The sequence below is a fragment of the Paroedura picta genome, chromosome 1, assembly GCF_049243985.1.
Source record: "Paroedura picta isolate Pp20150507F chromosome 1, Ppicta_v3.0, whole genome shotgun sequence".
In the NCBI taxonomy this organism is placed as follows: domain Eukaryota; kingdom Metazoa; phylum Chordata; class Lepidosauria; order Squamata; family Gekkonidae; genus Paroedura; species Paroedura picta.
Window position 1 is genome coordinate 114,390,767 of NC_135369.1, and position 25,480 is coordinate 114,416,246.

The following is a 25,480-nucleotide window of genomic DNA, read 5'->3' on the forward strand; positions in this document are numbered from 1 at the left end:
TTAGATCTACTCTGTTGCTTAGCTCTGTTCTTTGGCATATATTCAAACATTTGACCTGCAAAAGCAAGCTGTTCCCCTACAAAAGAGGATGGAAATTGGCAATTTCCAGCAACAACTATACTCCCCTCCACTGGTGATCAAACAGCACTATCCATAAAAATAATGGAACAAAGTTTGAGTTCAGTGCATTGCTTAAGGCCAACAAAGTTTTATTCGGCATAAGCTTTCATGTGCACACACACTTTTTCAGATACAACACAATCTGAAGTTTACATGCACACATCAGCTTATACCTTGAATAAAACTTTGTTGGTCGTAAAGGTGTCATTGGACTCCTGCTGCTTCAGATGAACACAGCTACTCACCTGAATCTATATCCATTAAAATACTGTTTTCCATTTCAAACAGCAAAACTGTGACCTTCAAATTATTTACTCTACTATTACAACATTCCAGATACTTACAAAGATCACTGTTTTTACTTGTTTACATTTAGTTTTGGTCTTTCAAAGAACGAGCTTCCAGCTATGCCCATTTGCCAAAACTACGTAGAACTGGTTTAATCTACAAGGCACAAACACAAAGAGGGCGGGAAGGGAATGAAGGAATTCTACTTCAAACACTTTGAAGGAGAAGGAAACACTGAAGAAGATGTATACCTGTTTCTCTCAATTCTGATAGGATTTCTGTCAAAATTAATAGCTGCTGATGAAATAAGTTTCTTGATGTTTATAATTTGGATAAATGTACATAGTAGTTTTCTTCTATGTGCAAGCAATACTTGCAGGATTGTTTTTGGAAACATATAACCATGCTCTTGTTTCCACATTGATGCATAAATCTGCAAACTGCAGATAAAATAACAGAAATGCAAGCAAGATTGGCTGGAAAAAAGGAACAATTATGTTTGTGATTAGTCATGACATTCTGCTATGCAGGCAAAGGTTTTCAAATGTTCAAGGGAAGTCAAAAATTATCATATACCCAAGAACATCTTTTAAGCATTTTTAGACTACATGAATCCCAGCAAAGCCCAGAACACATGGCTGGAATTTATTCAAATATAAATTATTCTAAGAAACAGAGTATCTTCACACCCTACATATGAAGATAGTGGCTTGTATCCAAAGAACACGGTGTGCTCCCAAGACTTTATTGTCCACTGTCCCTCTGCAATCCTTCATCATTCCATAAATCCACTCCTGAGGATCAGGAAACCCTTAAAAATGCAGAAGGATGCAGGGTGTTTCTACATCAGTAAGTGGAAATTGGCAACCCCCTCGTCTTGAAAGCACTGAGCACACTGGATCCAAAACATCTGAACCAATCTGTAATACAAGATGTTATCAGAGATTTGAGCAGAAAATAGATAAAAGATGTTGGTTCTGAAATAAACACAAGGAACATGAATATTTTTATTTTGACTTTTACTTGTACTTTGATCTTCAGTTGGAAAAATCTATCATAGTTCAAAAATAATTTTATTGTCTTCATTAAGTTCCGTGATCAGATATATCGTGCATACAACTTTAAACTATACTTCCAAATTCACTTTTAATATTCCCAAATATGCTTTAAATTAAAAAAAAAACTAGAACAGCAAAAAGCCAGCCTTCGTTTATAAGGACTTCAAGTACAATTATAGAAACTGAAAGTTGAAATTACAAGGACATCAGCATAAAGCTGGAAATGTATTAAATCATTTTATTAAGGATGGCACATAGAGCAAAATGCAAATTCACCTTCTTTTGCATTTGACTGTATATTAATTCAACATCAATACCACCTTCAGTAAATATAAAGAATTCTATGTGTTTTGCAATTGTGTAGCCCTGACCTAATGTTTCCACTCTTTCAACATAATGATGTAAACAGATGGTTGTTAATGGCAACTTTGGTAGAGATAATCACCTGTCTTGGAAAAGAGTGTTTGGAATTGAATGCCACCTTCCACAACAGCTGACCAAGCAGCTCTGGTCACTTACAAGACTGTGTTGATATAGTGATAGGCATATCCTTCCCATAAACAGCTAAGGTTGCTAGCCCCCTCAGTTAAGATAGGAGCCCCCTGTCGCCAGGCCCCACCACCCTGGCACTGATCAGCTGGCTGGCGGGAGAATTTACCGGGAGAAAGAGAAAAGCTTGAGCCACGTCACCAGCAGTACACAGAAAGTGATGTCATCACACCAGCAACATTCTGGTGATACACTGGTATTTGGACAAGAGCTCTGATAGAAACCGTTTTCATCCTAGCGTTTGTGCCCAAATACCAGAGTGTCATAGTAACATTGCAGCATAGTGATGCCAGTTCCTGTGTGACACCAGTGTCTCCTGGGCCTTCTTTCTCCTGGTAAGACCCCCCCCCCCAATACCTTGCCATTTGCCAGGAGACTATACACAGCACAATTAAGACCACATGGGGCCACATCCAGGAGGAATTCCATATTTGGAAGCCTGCTTTCAGGCATGAATTGCACCTACTAGAACTGGGCCACTGGCTGTAAGGAAAAAGCATATCTTCAATAAGGCCAGGAAGTTTACTCAATAATCCATTTAACTTTCACCTATGGCACAAATCTTAACACAGCCCGCGGCGCCTGTGGCGCCGCGGACTAAATAAAGCCGTAAGGGCTTAGGGGGAGGAGTTAGGGCGGGCTCTGTCCGGGATGAGGAAGGGTGCCGATTGGCCCCTTCCTCTGGACAGACGATTGGCCCGGCCGATTCCCACCCTGCCGACAAGGGAGCACTCACCAGCCGCGCTGCGCACGACTGCCGGGGGCTCTCTTGCCTAGCGCCCGCTGTATTTTTATTACAGCGGGCTTGATTACTAGTCCAAATATATTTTGAGTTACTTTTGTTATGTTTAAAGTATGACTTGTAACAATCAACATGTTTAAAAGAAAATGGGATAGAAATTGTTCAGGAATAATTTATTTTTATTTTGCCTCCGGAGATGTACATTTGATATATTTTACTTATTATTCAGGACATAATTTTGCAGGTATGTTAACGGAATTGTCACAATAATTACAATGTTTACAGTTGCCCATTTTTTGTTTTATTTTTAATTATTCTATGAATACCTTTAAGAAATTGTACTGGGAAAGCTTGAGTTTTTTTTTTTTAACTCCTTCAGATTAGTCAGGGTTTTCAAAGTTATTATAGTAGTTCCTTAGCATCAGTAAATGTTTCCTATTTGCTGAAGTCAAATCCCAGCTGAATGTGAATATTTTCTTACAGCAAGACCAACACAATATTAGCATTGAGATCTAATAATGTACTTGCAATACAAATACAGTTACCTTACTTTGGCATTGTTGTAGTACCTTTAGAAACGAATAATGTACTACCCAACAGTCTTTCCTGGGGCTGACACATACAGGTAGATAGCAATTAAGATTACATACCATATAGCTGCTCATTTATGAATAAATTGTTCAACCTTCTATATTTAGTACTGTTAAATAGACAGAACTGTCCTAAATCAGAATTTGAAATTGTTTTATTTTAATTCTGTTTTAGTATGATAAATATCCATTTTATATAAATAAAACAAATACAGTGATGGTAATATTCCCTTAATCTGAGTGAGGTATGATCAGAAGTAGAAACACATTTTGCATTGCAACTGAGACTAAAGAAACTATTTAAAGTAACACAAACAATACAGAATATTACACATATAAAGCAAATTAAATCATGGCTTGTAACATGCTAGAGCTTTGTCAAAATAATATAATTTTGTGCAAGTTTTAGTACACTGTTCATGGTTACTCAATGTGCATTTTTATTGATGTACTTTTAAAGCTAATCTAAAAACCGTATTTTAGAAGAATTGTTTTAAAAGAAAGGCTACTAAAAGGAGTCAGCAAAGCAGGATTCTAATTAATCTCTTGTTTTTTTCAATAATGACCATTGATATTCCATTTTTAGAAAAAACCAATTAGTATAAAAGGGAATATAAAATGTACTTCTTAAGGTCATAAAATCAGGTATGCCTAATGAACTACAGCAGGGATAGCAACAATATTTGACTGATATATATTTAATAAGAATGTTAAAATGGCATGTTTTGTATTAATAAGGCATTTCCAAATTTTAGTGAAAACCATTATCATCTATAGTTTTGCATTCTCCTTATGCATAGGTACATGTTCTATCTGATCATGCCTTTCACTCACTCAATGCAAACCTTGTTGTTCCTGAGATTTCAGCCCATGCTATAGCAAATGTCCATAGATTTTTAAAAAGTGGAACTTGTTTATCTAGCAAGAATTATTCACTTGGAAGTTTCCATGTGTAGGCTGCCCTTCTGGATGTGGTTTCCATGCACACAAACAAGTAATGCATGGAGAAGAAATCTATACCTACCAACCATATAACGTGGTATCCCTTAATCCTGCATCTGTATCAGTGAAGATACTTTGTCAGAAAGACATATTTCCTGCTGGAGGAAAAGGCTGTCTATAATGTAAAAATAAAATAAAATAAACCCACAAGTGACTGTGACAGCCAAGACACTTCTAATGTTCTGGTCACCTATTAGAACATAGAAACATCCCTGCATGCGACTGACTGCTGCAGATGAAGCTTTCTGGACCAGTTCCAAGGATTACATACTGCAGGCATATTTCAGGTGTATACAGAGAAACCAACAATAACATCAAGAGAAAATTATAGGAATACCACAACTATTATATCAGTTATTCTAAATTAAACATGTCCTGACATGGCTTTAACACAATCTGCATACTGAACACCAAATTTTATTATATAATTCTGATGCACAAATGGCCTGAACATTATAAATTTTTCCTCTCAAAAGTAGTTGACACTTTAATGAAGGACTAAAATCCCTGAGTAAACCAAAATCAACAAATAAATTCGGCCTGAGAAACACACAATTATCTGGGGCTAGGCAAAAGTATACAATCTTTCAAAAGATTATTTAAGGCAGTAGTCCAACTAGGAGAGAGAACACAAAGATGGAACAATGTATTAAATGTAAACTAAAACATGTATAACAGTATAGTGGGTAGGAATTGTAACAGGGGGAAAAACGCAATTCTTAAATATTTAGTTCTATCTAGCTGCTAGGTTTCTGGAATTCATTGAGAACAATTTAATTTTACTATATGAAATAATGGTAAATTCAGTTGTTATTAGGTGTAAACAGTGTAAACAGCATGCTGACTAATATATTAAGCCCAAATAGAAAGCTGACACTGCCAGACAGGAAAAAATGTTCTGCTGGTTGCAGGCTCTGAGGTCCCAAAGATCAAACCATAAAATGAACTATGGATTGTTTTATGTGATTAACAAATTACCTCAGTAATGATATGCTGAAATATTTAAAGTACAATGTATACCAAATAGCAGAGCATTGCATTTTAATTTGCAAATCAAAAAACTGACTAGGTTTACAACTAACTGAAGAATACAGCAGACAAATTCTTTTCCAACAATATACACCATGTTCTTTAAAAATCTTTAGCATGTGATTTAATTCTATTCTGCTAGTTGTTTTGACAATTTCTTTCCCAATTTATATTCTATATTAATACAGAAAGATGACAGACTTGTCAAAAATTCAGATTGATTCTTTTCTTAACTTGTAATCAAATTGTTGTACCTGTCTCATATTCCAGCAAAAGGTGACAATAATAAACATATCATCATATTAAAAATAAAATAAAGAAAAAAACAAAAATCTTCAGATAATTTTTTCTCCATTTCAAATGTTTCACTGTGTTTTAACAGATTGACAGTCCTTTAAGAGAGTAAAATTTTAGGGATGCAACTCTTAATATGCAATGTATCTGTATATGTGGGCCAATTTAGATACTCAGCCCAGAAATGGTATCTATGACACAGTAGAGAACAGCCTGGTATAGACACACACAGCCCTTTCTGTTGACTCACTGAGCAGAAAGGGAGAGTAAACACAAGCATGCTTGCTCCACTTCCTTTCTTTGTATGATTGTCCACAGTGTGTGACTGTGCAGAGGTAGCAGCCGCATGTACACCACACGATCACTGATGCTGCTTTCAGAATGGTGCTGTGGGCAGAGTTGTGTTCTTCTGCTCTGCTCAGTCACAGATGACTAGGTAATCATACAAATGTAAGAGGCATGGTCAGCACGCTTGTGTCCACTCTCCCTCCTTGTGCAGTGAGTCAACACACAGGGGCAGGGATGGGGCTGTATGTGCCAGGCTACCTGGCTCAGGAACTAGAAGCTCACATATTCAGCAGTTCTTGAATGATACTATGCACAAGCTGGGTATTTCAATAAATATCTGTATACTTTCCATGCCAAAGATCACAAACATCAAGAGTTGTTTACATGATGGCATGTGTGCCATTCTCAAGGACTGCTATGAAACTCTGTGAAGGACATAACCAACTGGCCTTGTGTTTCAAATGTCATCATATTGCGGCCAGTGCTGAAATATGGATACACCTGAATTTTCCTAGGAAAAAATCTACTTGGCGTATATTTATATTGTTACAATGAATTTTGGGGTTATCTTGGGACAAACTGCTATTCTGCCCAACTGCACATAACAAAACAGTTTGGAATATATTCTAAACTGTTTCCAACTTTGTGCATTTTGGCCACACTCTTGCATGTTAGACATATGATAGTATAAGTGGACTGCAATATGCAAACATATGCCGTAATACCACAGTGTTTGTATATGAGATCATAAAAGGTCAGCTTTTATCTTTCCCCAACTCCTCTCACTATGATTGAAGGTTAAAGAGACTGAACAATATTGGCCTTTCTAAACCAGAGGTACTCAATATATAGCTCATGGGGAGCAACATTTACAATTACCTTCAAACAACAGAGCCATATGATTATTGGATGTGGGCTCCATAGGGGAAAGACAGGAAACATGCTTGTCTTTCCTCTGCAGAGCTTGCTTGTTTAGATAAGGCCAGCAACAGTAGGAGCCTGCTCTGTCTTGTGCCAGAGAGACACAGGGCATTCAGGTTTCCCATTACAGGAAACTTCTGAGTCAGGCCATGAGTACTTCAAAGCAAAGTGCCAAGTCAGCGCTACCAGCTGGCTCAGAGCAGGTTTCTGTAATGTGAAGCCTGTATGCCCTTTATTTCCTTCACTGACTTCTTGCTTTTTCCCTACCCTGAAGCTCATAGCTTAAGGGAGAGTAAGATGGCCAAGGTTCTTTTGCCCCATGACAGTGAAGGAAGTCCAACCGCAGAAGCTTACTCTAAGCCAGCCAGCAGCACTGTGAAGTCTCATCTTTCAAGCAACCAGAACAACCTTTACTTCCCTCTCAGCTTTCTCATCCTCTCTTCTTTCTCCATGGTCAGCTTGTTTTCCTCTGGGCTCCTTGGCAATCTCAGTTGCCCATCTGACCTGCTGTGTCCTGTGCTGAAGAGTAAAACCACCAACCAACTGTGGCTGACTTGCTTTCCTCCTGGCCGAGATGAGAAAACAGATGCTGCAGAGAAAGATGAGTGGTTGTTGGAGTGGGTGAGCCCTTTGCTTTGATCCCTGGAGCAAAGAGCTGCACGATCACAGCTTACCCATCCTCCGGCCCTTCCGGTACTGACAGTTTCCAAGTGACAACCACCTCCAAACAGAAGGCTGAGAATTACATCAATAATTTAAATTCTGCATGGACACATTAATTGCTTCTTTCATGGACCCATCTCCAAATGTGCAGCTTCAGTGCAGACATAGGCTGGTCAAGAAAGCAAAGCTGTTCTGAACACTTAAAAAATAAATGGGAGCTGGTGTGGTGTAATGACTACAAGTATGAGCTGTAATCTAGAAGGTCCTCATTTCAAAATTTGCCTGTACCATGAACTTGCAAGTGACTTAAAGCAAGCCATTCTCTCTTAGCTTCAACTTCCTGTTTGCAACAGGGGAAGAATACTGACGTACATTGGAAGGTTTTTCTAAGGAGTATAAGATTGTGTGGGTGAAGCGCTTTAAGCATTGAAAGCGCAATATAAATTCTAAATCTTATTATTTAAAAAGAAACATTTCAAAAAGTTGAGGAGCCTCCATTTCTTCTGAGGCACAAGTACAGGGAAGCATTCTGGCCTGTCTTCAGTAGTGTATTGTATACAGAGAATATAGTAGATGTCCTTTAAGTTTTTCCCAGGGCTATAGCTTCAAGACAGTTAACCAGCGAAATATTGCTGTGTTGTACACGTTTTGCATAAGTTTTGTAGGATCAGCTCCATTCAATTTATGCTCACTCGACCCAGGGCATTTCTGTTTGTGGCCTTTTCCTCTTCTTTTTACAAAGGCAATAGATAGGAAACACAAATAAACCTGCCGAAAACAGAAAATACAACATACTGAATTACAGATATTGTACAATGTTCTTCAGTAAGTACCAACATATGCATTCCTATGCTGTTTCTGAGATTACTATGAGCCATGACAACCAGAGAATGTTTAATTTTCATTAGAAATATTAATGCTAAATGTTACATTCAAAAAGTCCACCATAATTAGACATTAGACATCAAATCCTGTATTAAAAGTAGACTCATATTTTGAGGTAATTGATTCAATATGTTATTTACATATTTTACATTTTTAAAAAATCTTCAAGAAAATGTAACATCCAGAAAAAGATGTTAAAACATTGAGATTCTAAAATAATAGTTTGTAAAAGATCTGAAGAGAGATAGAAATAGGTATAAAATTTATGTTATTTCATTTTATGAATCTTGGAGTTTATATAACTCCACATAACCCCATACTAACACAGTCATGAACCAAAATGCAACACATTTACTGTGCCCAACATCTTATACTCATGTATACTCCCTTCTGATATGATGTAGAACTCCTTTGGGGGACAAGAACATTCAAGGACTCAAAGCAAAGTTCAGCTAGTGTGCTTTTAATCTTGTGCTCAATTCATTCCAAGAATAACTTTAACACTTACTACAAAAGGAAATAATATAAATTGGCATCCATTTCTGGTTCCTTACAGGTGAGACTACCAGAGAAGATTTAGAGCCCAACGATCTCAAAGGAACAGCAAATCGCCTCGGCAATCCTTGGCCAAAAAGAGGTCCAACTGACCTCGACCATGACCAAGACTTTTTCGGCCCTGGCCCCTGCCTGTTAGAACAAACTCCCTGAGTCTGTTGTGGGGTAGATAATGGAGAAGATATTAAAGGGAGCGATCTGCAAACATCTGGAGGACAATTTGGTGATCCAGGGAAGTCAGCATGGATTTGTCTCCAACTGGTCCTGTCAGACCAACCTGGTTTCCTTCTTTGACCAAGTAACAGGTTTGCTGGATCGTGGAAATTTGGTTGATGTTGTTTACTTGGATTTTAGTAAAGCTTTTGATAAGGTTCCTCATGATGTTCTGATGGATAAATTGAAGGACAGCAATCTGGATTTTCAGATAGTTAGGTGGATAGGGAATTGGTTAGAGAACCGCACTCAAAGAGTTGTTGTCAATGGTGTTTCATCAGACTGGAGGGAAGTGAGTAGCGGGGTACCTCAGGGCTCGGGGCTCAGTCCGGTACTTTTTAACATATTTATTAATGATCTAGATGAGGGGATGGAGGGACTACTCATCAAGTTTGCAGATGACACCAAATTGGGAGGACTGGCAAATACTCCGGAAGATAGAGACAGAGTTCAACGAGATCTGAACACAATGGAAAAATGGGCAAATGAGAACAAGATGCAATTTAATAAAGATAACTGCATCTGGGTTAAAAAAAATGAAAAGCATGCCTACTGGATGGGGGATATGCTTCTAGGTAACACTGTGTGTAAACACTGTGTGTTCACACTGTGTGTGAACACTTGGGGTACTTGTGGATTGTAAACTAAACATGAGCAGGCAGTGTGATGCAGCGGTAAAAAAGGCAAATGCCATTTTGGGCTGCATCAACAGGGGCATCACATCAAAATCACAAGATGTCATAGTCCCATTGTATACGGCACTGGTCAGACCACACCTGGAGTACTATGTGCAGTTCTGGAGGCCTCACTTCAAGAAGGATGTAGATAAAATTGAAAGGGTACAGAGGAGAGCGACGAAGATGATCTGGGGCCAAGGGACCAAGCCCTATGACGATAGGTTGAGGGACTTGGGAATGTTCAGCTTGGAGAAAAGGAGGTTGAGAGGGGACATGATAGCCCTCTTTAAGTATTTGAAAGGTTGTCACTTGGAGGAGGGCAGGATGCTGTTTCTGTTGGCTGCAGAGGAAAGGACACGCAGTAATGGGTTTAAACTACAAGTACAACGATATAGGCTAGATATCAGGAAAATATTTTTCACAGTCAGAGTAGTTCAGCTGTGGAATAGGCTGCCTAAGGAGGTGGTGAGCTCCCCCTCACTGGCAGTCTTCAAACAAAGGTTGGATACACACTTTTCTTGGATGCTTTGGGCTGATCCTACGTAGAGTAGGGGGTTGGACTAGATGGCCTGTGTGGCCCCTTCCAACTCTATGATTCTATGATTCTAGATGAGTGTTGCAAATCATGGGTGAGGTGAGTTAATTCTCCTTCTTCCTTTTCTGGTACCGTCTCAGATAAAAATACCGTATTTGCCGGCGTATAAGACGACTGGGCATATAAGACGACCCCCCAACATTTCCACTCAAAATATAGAGTTTGTTACATTACATTACAGTACTATGGGCAGCTATGTCTATCCCAACTGAAGCGCACCCAGCGTATAGGACGACCCCCCCCCACTTGGAGGCATGTTTTTCAGGGGGGAAAAGTAGTCTTATATGCCAGCAAATACTGTATCTACTTTCCCTACCAGGGCGAACAGTTACTGCAAGTGGAAGAGGTTCTTTCTGGAAACTGCACAGGAGGGAAACATTAGCTTGTAACATTCAAATCAAGCCCTCCTCAATTTAAACACAGGAGGGAAACATTAGCTTGTAACATTCGAATCAAGCCCTCCCCAATTATTCCCCAGTATTAACAAGTATTGAGATCTGATCTGGAATCATTGGTGTCCTGTGCTGTTTATTTGCATTATTACATATTTATGAATTATTAGACTTTTACCCTCCCATACTTTCTATCACTTATGCCATTCTTGTCCACTTAGACTGATTTGAGCCCCAGAGAGCTAGGTTACTCTGGGAATTCAAAATGATGCCTGAAGTCATAAGAATTCAAAAGCCATTTTAGGTTCCCATATCAATCTAAGAGATACTGAGGTATGCTGCTCCCACTCCAAACCTTCTCACAACTTCAGCTAAGAAGCAGGCAATGTATCTGACGGCTGATCCCGGGCACAGGTTCCCAATGTATCATGAAAGTTACCATATTGGTTGTCTTTGCAATCTTATTAGTCTGCAATACATCCCAAATGTCCAGAGGCTGCAGAGGCCCCCTGTGAAGTGTTCCCCCCTTTCATTTGGGAGTTAAGGGGGAGCTGAGCTATTTTTTCTTAATAGAAGGTTCTCCCAGATATTCTTGGGCCTGTTAGTGTTGGTTTCACTGTCTGTACAAGGCCAGAACTTCAAAACCAGATTGGCATTGGTAAGTCACATATATTTGTTTTGTTACATGTTTCTGTAATATTAGAGAGAGACAGAGACAGAGTTCAAGGAAACCCTCCCCAACGATATCTTTCTTTGAATTAGAAATACTCCACACTTCAAAATACCGAAGTATACAGTTAAAAACACATTGTGGACTTACCTATTATAACAGCTATGGCTCCCATTACCAGCCCCAAAACCAGTATCAGTGGTGCAATAAGTAATTTTCCACCTAAGAAAGAAAGGGGGGAAGAACAAGTGTTCAAAGGAAGTTATATTGTATTCACTGCATGTAAAGTTGTAAATTAATTCTTCTGGTTTCAACTTGAGTTCAGATGTCTTCACCCCTAAGTGATACAGGACAAGACCCAGAGAGCTGCTCAATCATCCAGCCTTTGCTTGATACCAGTGGCCAAGCTTAGGCATGGTGTCCCCCAGACTTCTAAGCAGACTGTCTACTTTATCAGGACTCCCTAGTCAAAAGTCATCCAAGCAACTAGTACAAGTTTGCACTCCATAAGCATCCTGAGTCTGGAGTGTGTTAACTGCAGAATATCAGTTACAAGCAATTTTATCTGCAAAATACATTACAAAAGTATTACAGCAGACCTGAATGTTTTCCGGGGCTACATTCTCAGGAACCTGGGATAAGTGCCCCCTCCCAATCCAAAAAAGCTCAGCTAGAACCCACTGCATAGATGCAATCATTGTGGAGAAGTGAGATCACTCTCCACAGTAAGCAGGATAGTGAGCTTTCACTTGTGTTCAGGTGCATTCATATTTATACTGCAACACTGAAGGCACTTCCGCACATTTAAAAAATAGTGTTACGCCAGCGTAATGGCATAGCGCTAAATACTATCACTGGCAGTCTTCAAGCAAAGGTTGGAAACACACTTTTCTTGGATGTTTTAGGATGCTTTGGTCTGATCCTGCGTTGAGCAGGGGGTTGGACTAGATGGCCTGTATGACCCCTTCCAACTCTATGGTTCTATGATTCTATGATTCTACTATCATGCCTCCGGTAATTTCTCACCTTCTTGCCATCTTGCTGTAGTCTGCCACCTTTTTGCGCTTCTTACCCTCCACAAGCGCTGCTAGAAATGGTGGAAGAGAGCAATGCGATTTATACGTGACTCTCTTCTGCTTGTCAATCAAGCCAAGCAGCAAATCCACTTTCTCCTTTTTTTAAAGGTCCCACGATGCCTTTTTAAAAATCAATAGTTCCCTGTTGAAACACCTATGCATCTAATCATAGATGCATAGTGTTTTTTATAATACCATAATCCCTTATGGAATCACAAGTCTTGAATAGTTTAAAAGTTAATCTTGTTCTTGATTTTTTTTTTGGGGGGGGGGGACTATGACAACTTTGGGAAAAATTCTTTTTAGCTCTGCCTGCACACTTGTATGCCTATTCGTTGCTCCAGGCAACTCTTAAAAAAAATCCTGGCCCCGAGAGAAGGGAGAGGGAGGCAGGTGCGAGGGTAGGACATTAGAGGCGGAGATAGCGCTTCTTCACCGCCATACAGTTCTTTAGCGTGTAGTGTGCTGGCTGTCCGCTGGGGGAAAGTGCTTTTAGTTTCAGAAATCAACTTTATGCAGTTCCCCAACTAGTGCTTTAAAATGGAGGATGTAGCCAGCTGTTTGTTGCCTGGACACTGGATGTTGGCAACGTCATGCGGAGCAGCCGGAATATCACACCTACCTAAGACAAGCCTTTCACTATATTTAATGGGTGCGGAAAGGCCCTGAAGGTCCCACAGATGACAAATTGTGGGGTCCTCGGTGCTAAATCCAAGATTGCTTCAAATAACTCAGCAAGGAGACAGCTGGGCAGCAGGATGAGAAGTACACCAACAGAATGTACTATCCCAGTGCCAAGCATCACGTACATATATACAAAAGTAAGATTCTGCGCAAAAACACCTTGTCTGATGTTCTGAAATATTTACTGAAAAGTTCTTTCTCCCAATCCAAAAATAAAACACATGGCATTGGTTCAGATACTTTTTCTCCCCACTTTCTAATTCTCTTCAGTGAAAAAGACCAACAACAAATAACAGCTTACAGGACTTTACAACTTCATGCACTTATTTTCCACAACTTCTGTTTTTCTTTACAGTAACAAATAAAAGGAACAGTAAATGACCAATCTAGAAAATGCTGTCTGGAAGTGAGACCTCCCAGTTCAGAGATTTGCCTCTTCCTTCAGCCCAGATGCTGCTGTTTACGTAGTATATGAGCCAAGGATTAGAGGAAAATATTTTCCAGTTGCACCCAAAATTTGACCCAGAGAGAGCAGATTACAGTCAGTCAAGATTCACACCACAGTGGAGGAACAGATTCAATAACTTCATGAACATGATTGTTTATCCCCATCTTTTGTGCAAAACGCTGAAGAGCAAGTTCCAAGCACACTTCTGATACTTCTGAATAAGAACTTGGGACAAAAAACCTGAAATGTTAACTTGAATTTCAAATTATTAATATAAACTCGCTATGTTTCTTTTTAAGACAAAAACTGGTTTTCCCTCTCAGATTCTCTGCCAACACTTTTCACCATTTCATGATAGCCTTCTTTCATTGCAAAATACAACGAAACTAAGAACAGACTTGCTCTCTTTCTTCCAATGTCTTCCTTTTACAGCTGAAATACTATTTATTACAAAACACTGAAGTTATTTCACCAATACTAATTTAGAATCATAATCTGTAAAAAATATACAAGGCAAGTTCCAAGAGGCAAATGCCACTGACAACACTGTCATAAGCAGAATTATATCATTTTATGTACATCTCTGTTCAGGTGGCATTGTAAGCCATCCAATTGAAGAGAAAGGAGAAGCAGCCTTCTAAGGCCTCTATAGCAAAATGAAACCACATCCAACAGGTAAACCAAAATATTATCTTCAGTTCTGGACACTCAGTTGCTGCTGTTTGGCAACTGTCTTAACACATCATTGCCCATCAGAACAATTGTCATGATCAAGTCTGATTTATTTCCAGCCTGTTTCAAGTTGCAACATAAGCCTTAATTGAGTACTCATAAAATGTGTAATTGAAAAATGTAGCATCCAGGTGCTTCATTTCAAGAGAAAATCCCTTTAATTGGGAGAATTCCCTCAGCAGCTCAAGGAGGCAGTGGTTCACCCTTTGCTGAAAATAACATTGCTGGACCTGCGGGGCCCCACCAGCTACTGCTCAGTTTCGCATCTTGTGTTTCTGGGAATGGTAGTTGAGAGGGCTGCTGCAGACCAGATCCTAGCATTTTTGGAAGAAACCGGCCCTAGATCCATACCAGTTTGGCTTCCGTCTTCGACATGGGGTCGCCTTGATAGATGATCTCCAGCTCCAACTGGACTGGGGCAGGTCGGCTATTCTCATATTGTTAGATCTGTCGGCCACATTTGATATGGTTGACCACGAGTTATTGGTCCACCGCCTTGCTGACACTGGGATTGGAGAGATTGTCCTTAAGTGGCTAACACCTCCTTTCTGAGAACAGGTCACAGAGGATTACAATGGGGGATAAGTTATCTGACTCCTTTATACTACCATGCGGGGTGCCACAGGAAGGACACGTCCAGCCTTTGCTGAGGCAACTGTATTGGCTACCAGTCTGTTTCCAGATTAAGTTCAAGGTTTTGGTTTTAACCTTTAAGGCTATACGTGGCTTGGGCCCTACATACTTGAGGGACCATTTACTTCCTTATGCCCCCCACAGGGTACTTCGGTCTGCGGGTAAGAATCTGCTGATGATCCTGGGACCTAAGGGCTGGCCTTGACCAGGGCGAGGCTTTTTCTGTCCTGGCCCCTGCCTTGTGGAATGAGCTCCCTGAATAGCTGTGGGCCCTGATGGAGCTTATTGAGTTCTGCAGGGCCTGCAAGACAGAGCTTTTATTTGAGGCTGGGTGGTGATTTATTTGAGGCTGGGTGGTGATCCCGGGGCTAAGATCGGGTCCCCCCCCCCTTAGTGGTTGGGCCAGTATCAGACTGAGCCCGAGCCATCCTGTGATCAACCCCTTCTGATATTTTTCCGTTCCTTGAGATCTGCCTGATTCTAGACTGACCCAGTGGCTCCCAGTGCGAGAAATGAAATAAGTTGTTAATTATTACCACCATTGTAATATTGTAGAGTTTTAGAGTTATTTCTTTCTTAAAATACTGAATACATCATGAGGCAATCTACAGTCCGGCCAATCTGTTAAATTATGGTTAAATGTTTTAAATAGTTTAATGGTTGAAATGTTCAATAATATTGATGTAACTTACTGAGATTAATTTTGGAGAGTAATGTATTTTGGAGAGTAATGTATTTTATATAAGCGCATGAATATTGGATTATGATGTGAATTGCCCTGAGCCACAAGGGAGGGTGGTATAAAAATCTAATAAATAAATTTTTAAAAATCTTCTTCATTTTAAGAAGGTAGTGGTTATTTGATGTGTACCCTAGATCCTGAAAAAGAACGCACAGTACTGGTGTAGTCAGTGTCAAACAGTATATCGCAGGAAACTCCTGAACTGAAGTTGATGACGTTCTGTAGGGGAATAAGACTTTTGCTCACAGCATAATCCTGAAAACCTTGAACTGTTTAGTCAGAGCAGCGGTTCTCAACCCCAAGGTCATGATCCCCCGAGGGGTCGTTTGGCCTTTCCTGGCTTCCTCCATGCCGCTTCAGAGCTCACTGAGGCCAGTGCCATGCCATTGCTCCAGCCGCTGCCACTGCCTCTCCTGTGACGCTGGCCTCTGTGCTGCCTTAGTAAGCTCTGAGGTGGAGCAGAGGAAGCCGGTGCCATGCCACCACCACTCTGGCTGCCTCCGCCGTTGCTCTGCAACCCCTATATCAGAAGTGAAGGTGGCATGTGTGCATCGCCACGAGTGAGCACACGCACACAAATGTGAGTGTGCACGCTGCTGCCGCTGCCCCTCCCCCTGCTGTAGGGGTCACAGAGCAGCAGCGGTTGAGAACCGCTGGGTTAAAGGGTCTTAAAATAATGTTAACTGATGCTTCTGAAGTTACTTTTTATTGAACATCAGTTCAATAAAACTGAACATGGCCTGCCTGATTGACATGTACCCATGTGTTCTTTCTGAGTCTAGTAGTAAGTCATGTTCTCATGGAAACACAATGAAAATTGTAGTAATTTGGAAATTTTCAGCAGATATGAGGTGTAGGAATTCCATGTATTAAAGAAGGAAAAGATTATTTTGCTCAGCTGATCACTGTCTTACATTCATGCACACTCACATGCACTCTCTTTTATTATATTTGGTAGTTTCAATTACAAGTAAAATTAACTATTTATCTTTACAAAGATGTCTTATTATAGTCATTATGCTGCACATAAAAGCTCGAACTGGGCATACATTCTTAATGTATACAGAGCAAACTACGACTTACAGGGCTCTATAGGAAAACATACAGACAGTACAGGGTTTAATGAAGAACTGCTCCAACTGTATAGAAAAGGGTGCTGATCCAATTTTAAAAGGAAAAGAGGTGATCAATACTTTCTTTTAACCAGGGCCATTTTTGATAACCTCATCAGAAAAATAAAAATGTGTGGAGAAGGGGGTTGTGGCCATGGCAGATCCCAGGTTCAATCCCTGGTATTTCCAGTTAAAAGGTTCAGGCACTAGATGATGTGAAAGACCTCTGCCTGAAACCCTAGAGAGCCACTGCCAGTCTGAGTAGAAAATCCTGACCTTGATTGATGGTATGATTCAGCATAAGGTAGCTTTATGTGTGTGCGAAAGAGAGAGGTTTCAGCTTCTCTCATCCACACGTTACCCTCCACCATGTAGATGAGGCACTTCTGTGATAAATTGTGCTCATGTAGGCCATATGCACACAGAGTATCTGCTTAGAAAAATATCAATCTGTATCTGGTTACCAAGAGTACCAAGATGGTTTTAATCAAATCTAAGGCTCCGATTTCACTAATTTTGAAGGAAGCCCCTTTGAACAATGCAGAACTTACCGCCAAGTAATAGAAAAGAGGATTAGTCTTGTAAACATCAAGAACCATCCTTAAGCCAGGACTGTTAGTACCAAAGGCAAAATACTGTTTTGTGATGAGACTGACTGTTTAGTCTTAAGCAGAGATACACCCTTCAAAGTCCTTTAAGTCAACTGGCTTAGAAGGCTGTAACTACTCAGAAGTGCACTGTACTCAGTGTACTCAGAAGTGTACTACTCAGAAGTGTACTCATTCTATTTGAGAGCTAGTTTAGTATAGTGGTTTGGAGTATTGGACAAGTATCTGGAAGACACAGGTTCAAATCCCCACTCGCGCCATGGCAGCTTCCTGGCTGATCTTGGGCTGGTGACACTCTCTCAGCCTGATCTACTTCATAAGATTGTTGTGCAGACAGAATGGCAGGAAGAACATAAGCCATTTGGGATCTTGGAGAATGACCACTGATTACTTACCAAAAAAGGTTCTTCTCCTTTGAGATAAGGAGGGCATCTTGGCTGGGTTTTCCCATCATTCACTCAGGGAGGCAAGACTAAAAAGCTTCTCCTACTTCCTGTTTCCGTTGTGGGAAAACTCAAGCCATTTCGGCATTTCAAGAGCTGAATGAAAAAACTTTCAACTAAACAAGAAAGCCTGTTCCACTGAGAAACTGCTCTAGCTGTCAGGAACTTCTTCCAGATGTTTAGAAGGAATTTATTTCAAATTAATTTCATCCCATTGCTTCTGGTCCGTCCCTTCGGGGCAAGAGAGAACAACTCTGCTCCATCTTCTATATGGCACCCTTTTAAATATTTGAAGACGACTATTAGATCCCCTCAGTCGTCTCGTCTCCAAGCTAAACAGACCAAGCTCCCCCAACTTTTCCTCATACGTCTTGGTCTCCAAACCCCTCACTATCTTTGTTGTTCTTCTCTGGACACGCTCCAGTTTGTCTACATGCCTCTTCAACTGTGGTGCCCAAAACTGAACACAGTACTCCAATTGAGGCCAATCCAGAGCAGAGTAAAGCAGTACCATCACCTCCGTTGATATGGACACGATACTCCATTTGATACAGCCCAAAATCCCATTTGCCTTTTTAGCCACCGAGTCACACTGCTGACTCATGTTCAATGTATGGTCTACTAAGACTCCTGGATCCTTTTCGCACATGCTATTGTCAAGACAAGTCTCCTCTATCCTATATTAGTGTATATGGTTTTTCCTACATAAATGCAGAACTTTCCTTTGCCCCTATTGAATTTCATTTGATTCAGTTTAGCCCACTTCTCAAGCCTATCAAGATCATCCTGTATTCTGATTCTTTCTTCTGTTGTGTTTGCTCCCCCTCCCAGTTTAGTATCATCTGCAAATTTAATAAGTATCCCCTCTAGTCCCTCATTCAAATCATTTATAAATATGTTGAACAACATAGGCCTTGAGTGATATGGCTCTCAGGTTCAGCACGATCCAGTATCTGAATAGAGCGTCTTTCTGAATGCACTTTTTATTTTCAACCCTTTTTTGTGATTTTCTAGCTCTTTTAAACAACTATAACCTATGCCTACTTAATAACTTGCATGTAGACTTACACATGGCAAGTGCTATATTTATGTAAGTATTTAAATCTGTTTGCAACTCTCTTCCAAGCTGAAAAACTCTGAGACAATATTTACTTGCTTAGACATAAGTTTTTACAGACCTGGAAAAGCAGAGACAAGCCATTTGCAAGTCCGTTATCAAGTACATGTCATCTCTGTACAACTGGATTTGTTGGAAATTATGAAGTTTGATGACAACAGACTTTTAGTAATAAATTCCTATAATTACAAAATTCATCAAATTCTAGTCACAATTCCCATACAATAATCCCTAATTTCCATTTTGATGAATCTTCAACAACTACATTCCATTCTACAAAATCATGCTACATTTCAGATTTTTCAGGCTGTTTAAAATGTATTATGTGCACACATTATGGAGGATAGATAGTATTAATCATCTAGTATTTATTTCATAAAAACATTTCTCAGTAATGTATCCACTTACCACAGACAGAGCCTCGCACTAATCTCCTTAAATGTGGTCTCTCAGGGAGGTAGCGATATTTGCATCCAAATATACTGAGGTTTGATGTGTGATCTCCAAAGAAACGGAGTTGGCGATATCTCTCTCCGCAGCGGTAACAGAAATTAGTGTTACACTGTGAACAAGTCATGTGGTCACATCCTTCTGTTCTCTGGATGTGGATCTTTATATGCACAGACAGGAAGGGAAGATAACAAGCTTAGTTCTTAAGTTTCTTCTACACTAAATTTAGTTAATTCAGCTTTCTTATAAAGAAGCATCTAATATGGTTCCAAGAAAAAAGTTACCATTAATGGCTTTAATCCTACATGCTTTAAGCAGAAAGTGTTTGTTTATCTTTTTTCTCCATCAGCAGGGAGGACTTGGGTTAGGTTGCCAGACCTTCCTTTCAGCAAAGGAAGCTCAGCAGAGCATCCATGGAAGAGAGACAATGTTATCTAATTTGCCTTCCCGCTGCAACCCCCACTTTGCCCTACTGATTCCCCTAAACTCTCCATTAGGGTTATCCAACCCCCCCTTCCAGTTTAGGTCCATTGGACCTGGACAAATTTCAACATTTCAAAATATACTGAGGTCGAATTCCAGTATTTAGACTTTTTCAGAAATATTCAATTTTTTTTGGATCCAACAGACTTAAAAAAACAATAAAAACAAACAGCCTACCCTGGGGCCGGCATGGCTTCTCTTGCAGCAGAGTTTAATCCATGCTGCAGGAGAAGTTTTCCCCAGGATCAGAGTGCAGCAGGAAGGTCTCTCGTCACAGCACACAGACCAGAGAGGATAAACTGGGTTGATGACAGGAGCTCCTCAGTCCATCGGTATTACTGAATATGCTCAAATATTCAAACATTCCAAATGCTGGAAAAATTTGTGTTTTATTTGGGTCAGCTATACCAGTACCTGATTAGACCAAAGAATTTATAATCAGCTTATAATACCAGAAAGGTATTTTTCTGGCTTGGTTTAACCGAATGCACAGCCCTTCTCCCAGCATCAACATTTATTTATTTATCAAACTTATAACGGGCCCCCTCTCCCCTGAGTGGGACTCGGGGCAACTAACATCATATAAAATAACCACCCAAAAAACAATACAAATATACAATCAATAATATTTAAAATATAAGGGAATTAAAAAATTGGTTGCCATTTAAATCTATCCTATATTTTCAGTAAGATGGGGAAGAATGATCAATTTCCTTGAGAATAAATGGCTCATAGTATCAAAAGCCATGACGAATAATGTCATGAATTTCTGATATCTTAATCTGAAATCTCTGGAAAAGATCCAAATCTCAAACAGAATTTTTCCCCTCAATTCCAATAAAACCAAATTATCTAATTCTCTTTCCAATTCGCTATCTATAACTTCTGTTTTTCATCTATTTTTATAAATCTTTCTCCATTCTTTACTCAAAAGTGTTCATCTTATTTGCCATATGTTCAAATAAATTCTGAAGCAACATAGGTGTACTTGGTTTTTTATGAAGGTTGATCTACTGAATCTCTTTTCCTTATAGGTGTCATTATTTATTAAAATCCAGAGGCAAAGGTGTCCCTAAGAGTCAAGTCGAGAAAGAAAAAAAACTTTCTGTAGCTTTAATGCTTTTGCACTCCACAGAGTTTTCAAACAAATCACCATAACAACGAAACAACACAGTTTGAGCCTTATCTTTTATTATGGAAAATCCTCCAATTAGGCACACTCTACCAATAAAAAGTAATCCCATGGAGGTCCAGTCTCTTCAGCTAGTAACTTTATTCCTTAATACTTTTCTCCTTATAGCCCTTTATTTCTGTAGTCCTGAAAAAAGCATTAGCTCACCATAAGGAATTTCATCTTTGCCATAGAAGAAATCTCTATCTGTAGAAGTAATTTTTGGGGTTAATGGTAAATAAATTGAGGGTAATATTGATTTCTATCAATATCTTAACTGGGGCGGAGGAGAATTAGGAAATCTTTTATGGAAGCTGGTCAATTTACACTGATCTCCCAGTCAGAGTTTGTTCAGTGGAGTGAGAAAAATTATATATTAAAGCTACCAGGTGACAACAGCAATTCCTTAGTTATTTTCTTCTTATTTTAAATAATAAGGTCTATCATCTTCTGTAGTCATAGAATCATAGAATCATAGAGTTGGAGGGGGCCATACAGGCCATCTAGTCCAACCCCCTGCTCAATGCAGGATCAGCCCAAAGCATCCTAAAGCATCCAAGAAAAGTGTGTATCCAACCTTTGCTTGAAGACTGCCAGTGAGGGGGAGTTCACCACCTCCTTAGGCAGCCTATTCCACTGCTGAACTACTCTGACTGTGAAAAAACTTTTCCTGATATCTAGCCTATATATTGTACTTGTAGTTTAAACCCATTACTACGTGTACTTTCCTCTGCAGCCAATGGAAACAGCATCCTGCCCTCCTCCAAGTGACAACCTTTCAAATACTTAAAGAGGGCTATCATGTCCCCTCTCAACCTCCTTTTCTCCAGGCTGAACATTCCCCTCAACCTATCTTCATAGGGCTTGGTCCCTTGGCCCCAGATCATCTTTGTAGCCCTCCTCTGTACCCTTTCAATTTTATCTACGTCCTTCTTGAAGTGAGGCCTCCAGAACTGCACACAGTACTCCAGGTGTGGTCAGACCAGTGCCGTATACAATAGGACTATGACATCTTGTGATTTTGATGTGATGCCCCTGTTGATACAGCCCAAAATGGCATTTGCCTTTTTTACCGCTGCATTACACTGCCTGCTCATGTTTAGCTTACAATCCACAAGTACCCCAAGGTCTCGTTCACACACAGTGTTACCTAGAAGCGTTTCCCCCATCCAGTAGGCATGCTTTTCATTTTTCTGACCCAGATGCAGAACTTTACACTTATCTTTATTAAATTGCATCTTGTTCTCATTTGCCCATTTTCCATTCTGTTCAGATCTCGTTGAACTCTGTCTCTATCTTCCGGAGTATTTGCCAGTCCTCCCAATTTGGTGTCATCTGCAAACTTGATGAGTAGTCCCTCCACCCCCTCATCTAGATCATTAATAAATATGTTAAAAAGTACCGGACCGAGCCCCGAGCCCTGAGGTACCCCACTACTCACCTCCCTCCAGTCTGATGAAACACCATTGACAACAACTCTTTGAGTGCGGTTCTCTAACCAATTCCCTATCCACCTAACTATCTGAAAATTCAGATTGCAGTCCTTCAATTTATCCATCAGAACATCATGGGGAACTTTATCAAAAGTTTTGCTAAAATCCAAGTAAACGACATCAACCGAATTTCCGCAATCCAGCAAACCTGTTACTTGGTCAAAAAAGGAAACCAGGTTGGTCTGACAGGACCTGTTGGAGACAAATCCATACTGACTTCCTTGGATCACCAAACTGTCCTCCAGATGTTTGCAGATCGCTCCCTTTAATATCTGCTCCATTATCTTCCCCACAACAGAGGTCAGACTCACTGGTCTGTAGTTTCCCGGGTCATCCTTCCTTCCTTTTTTGAAGATCGGAATAAAGTTTGCTCTCTTCCAGTCCTCCGGGACATCTCCAGTCCTTAAAGAGGTCCCGAAGATGATGGACAAGGGTTCTGCAAGTTCTCTGGAAAGTTCTTTGAGCACTCTCGGGTGCATTTCATCTGGCCCAGGGGATTTGAACTCATCCAGTGCAGCTAAATGCCTCTCGACAACCTCTCTGTCCATGTCAACCTGCCACCCAGACACTATCCCTTGGCTACTGCCATCTCTAGATGTGCGTAAACCCTTTGACCTGTAATCAAACTCAATAACCTTTTCTCTGAGGTAAAAAAAAAAATCAGATTTTCAGAGATACATTTTCTTTTTCTTTTGTTTACATAAAGTTAACAATCTGGTTGTTACATCATTTCACAATGATTACAAATAAACCTGAACATGAACAGAGAGACTCCCAGTCTAATCTCTCACACAACCAACTGTCAAAAGCTAACAAAATGGAGTAATCCCATCATGCACCACTTCAGTCTCAGACTCTGCATGCAAGGAAACAAAACAAGAATTCCAACAGTAATTATATCCTTAGCTGGTTAAGAAATTAGGAAGGTTAGCCGTCCATATAGGCTGCAATGAGGTTGTGAGCACAGATATCTTTCCAGCCCTCACAGTTGCTTAGCCCCCGAATTAGTTATGAAAACTTCTGTTTCTGCAGTTTACCCATGGGGAGCAGGTATCCCTCTTCACCACTACACCATGCTGGCTCTCTAGGATATTTAGGATATATTTTTAAAAATTTATGTTTGCAGTTACACAGAAAAGACAAAAATGAGAAGCATTTTACAGAGAGCGATATACAGGTGCAAGACTGAGGTGCATGCCTGCATCCTTTACAAAAAAAATTATGTTGCTCTACAATACCCATTTGGCTTTGAAACTGTACCATGACCCTCATTAACATTAACAGAAGTCAGTTATATTCTTGCTATATAATCTTCCTATTTTTACTTGACTGTTAACATATTGCTCTTCCAATGTATTGTTAAATATCATTTCCCCCAAAATATCTATTGTCTGATCACTTGTGACATGTGATCTGACATGAACATTTTTATCCCTTCTTTCAACATCAAAACATTATTCTTCTCTCAAATTTATGTTTCCATGGGCTCACATAAACACAGGATGCTACAAGTTACAAGCTTTAATCCTATTTGAATTCTGTGAACAAAGCACAACTTCTCATTCCCTTTCCTGTTCTAGACTGAAATGCCCACCTTCAATGATTCTTCGATGTAACAAAGGACCCCTCAGGAACATTCTGAGGGGCAAATTGAAGGGCTGCCACTGCAGGTTGAAAAATCATTATAAACTGCCTTCACCCCTTTGCATGTGCATACCCATAAATTCAATCCTATGCAGCAAGATATTGAAGGAAATCCAAAATAGTAGCCAAGTAAGGATCATAGGTTTTCAAACCTGCAGTGACACTTAAATTTTTTTTTCTTTTTTCTCAGAACCTAATCCTTTCACCATGAAATCTGGCTCTCTTGCATAAGACTTCTGACATATTACACCAACCATATTACATCTTGAATAATATTGACTAAAGACTAAATATTTTAATTAAATATTAATTTTATTAAATATTAAAATATTGAATAATTTTTTAAAATGCAATATGCTTTTTCATACATCCGAAGTAGTTAAAATTAACTCTTTTTTTGGTCTCAATTAAGATGTTTTTTTAATGTAACAATTTTGTTATTCATACATTCTGCTTAGAATGATCTTTCAGTAGCTATCAGAAAAATACTTTAGAAGTTTTACTTTTTAAAAAACAGGTCAACACCTCAATCCTTAAATGAAATAAAAAAAAAACACATCCCACAGCAGCATACCACACATGGCAATACATAGATCCACGGATAATGACAGAAATCAGTAGCATAACTTTTTATTATTTATGGGGTCCAGTCCTTTCCTAGAGTACTCAAACCACATTGGTCAGAATTTGGCCCTATATGAGACAAGAATATGGCTGGAAAGGGGGACATGGTTTCTATGTACATATTTCTATGTACACCAATTGTTTACCAATTTGACAGTGGAACAGGATTTAACTTAATTATTAAAACATCCTACTATTACCCAAAGGGGAGCCAGTGTGGCTAACAACTAAGTTACCCAACATTATGTACCATAAATGTCACTTGAACAATAGTGACCACAGTTTCAACAGCGATTAATCACATTCTGAAAAATGATAAATATCCTTTCTGAAAACCATTTTATTCTTTTTACATGTATTAAATCAGTCCTGTACCATGTTTTCACATTGACAAGGGAATCCTGACCACAATAGATAAAAACTATGACCAGTAACATCAGGATGACTGGACATTCCCAAACACATAAGAACGCTTCTTTGTCATTATCT

At 39.6% G+C, this 25,480-nt stretch overlaps 1 protein-coding gene across 2 annotated transcripts in view; it reads right to left on the reverse strand.

The window, feature by feature from the left end:
- Positions 1-3,022: 3,022 nt before the first annotated feature.
- Positions 3,023-25,480, reverse strand: part of RNF217 (ring finger protein 217) — a 68,718-nt gene continuing 46,260 nt past the window's right edge. Inside the window, exons 4-6 of one of the 2 annotated variants that reach the window (XM_077300364.1) lie at positions 19,535-19,736; positions 11,682-11,753; positions 3,023-8,312 (exon numbers count right to left, since the gene is read on the reverse strand). In XM_077300364.1, the coding sequence (XP_077156479.1) occupies positions 8,233-8,312; positions 11,682-11,753; positions 19,535-19,736 (354 nt within the window). In that variant the 3' untranslated portion in view covers positions 3,023-8,232. Of the gene's footprint in view, positions 8,313-11,681; positions 11,754-12,538; positions 12,619-19,534; positions 19,737-25,480 lie in introns of those variants that run through there. The other variant, XM_077300371.1, reaches the window with a different exon arrangement.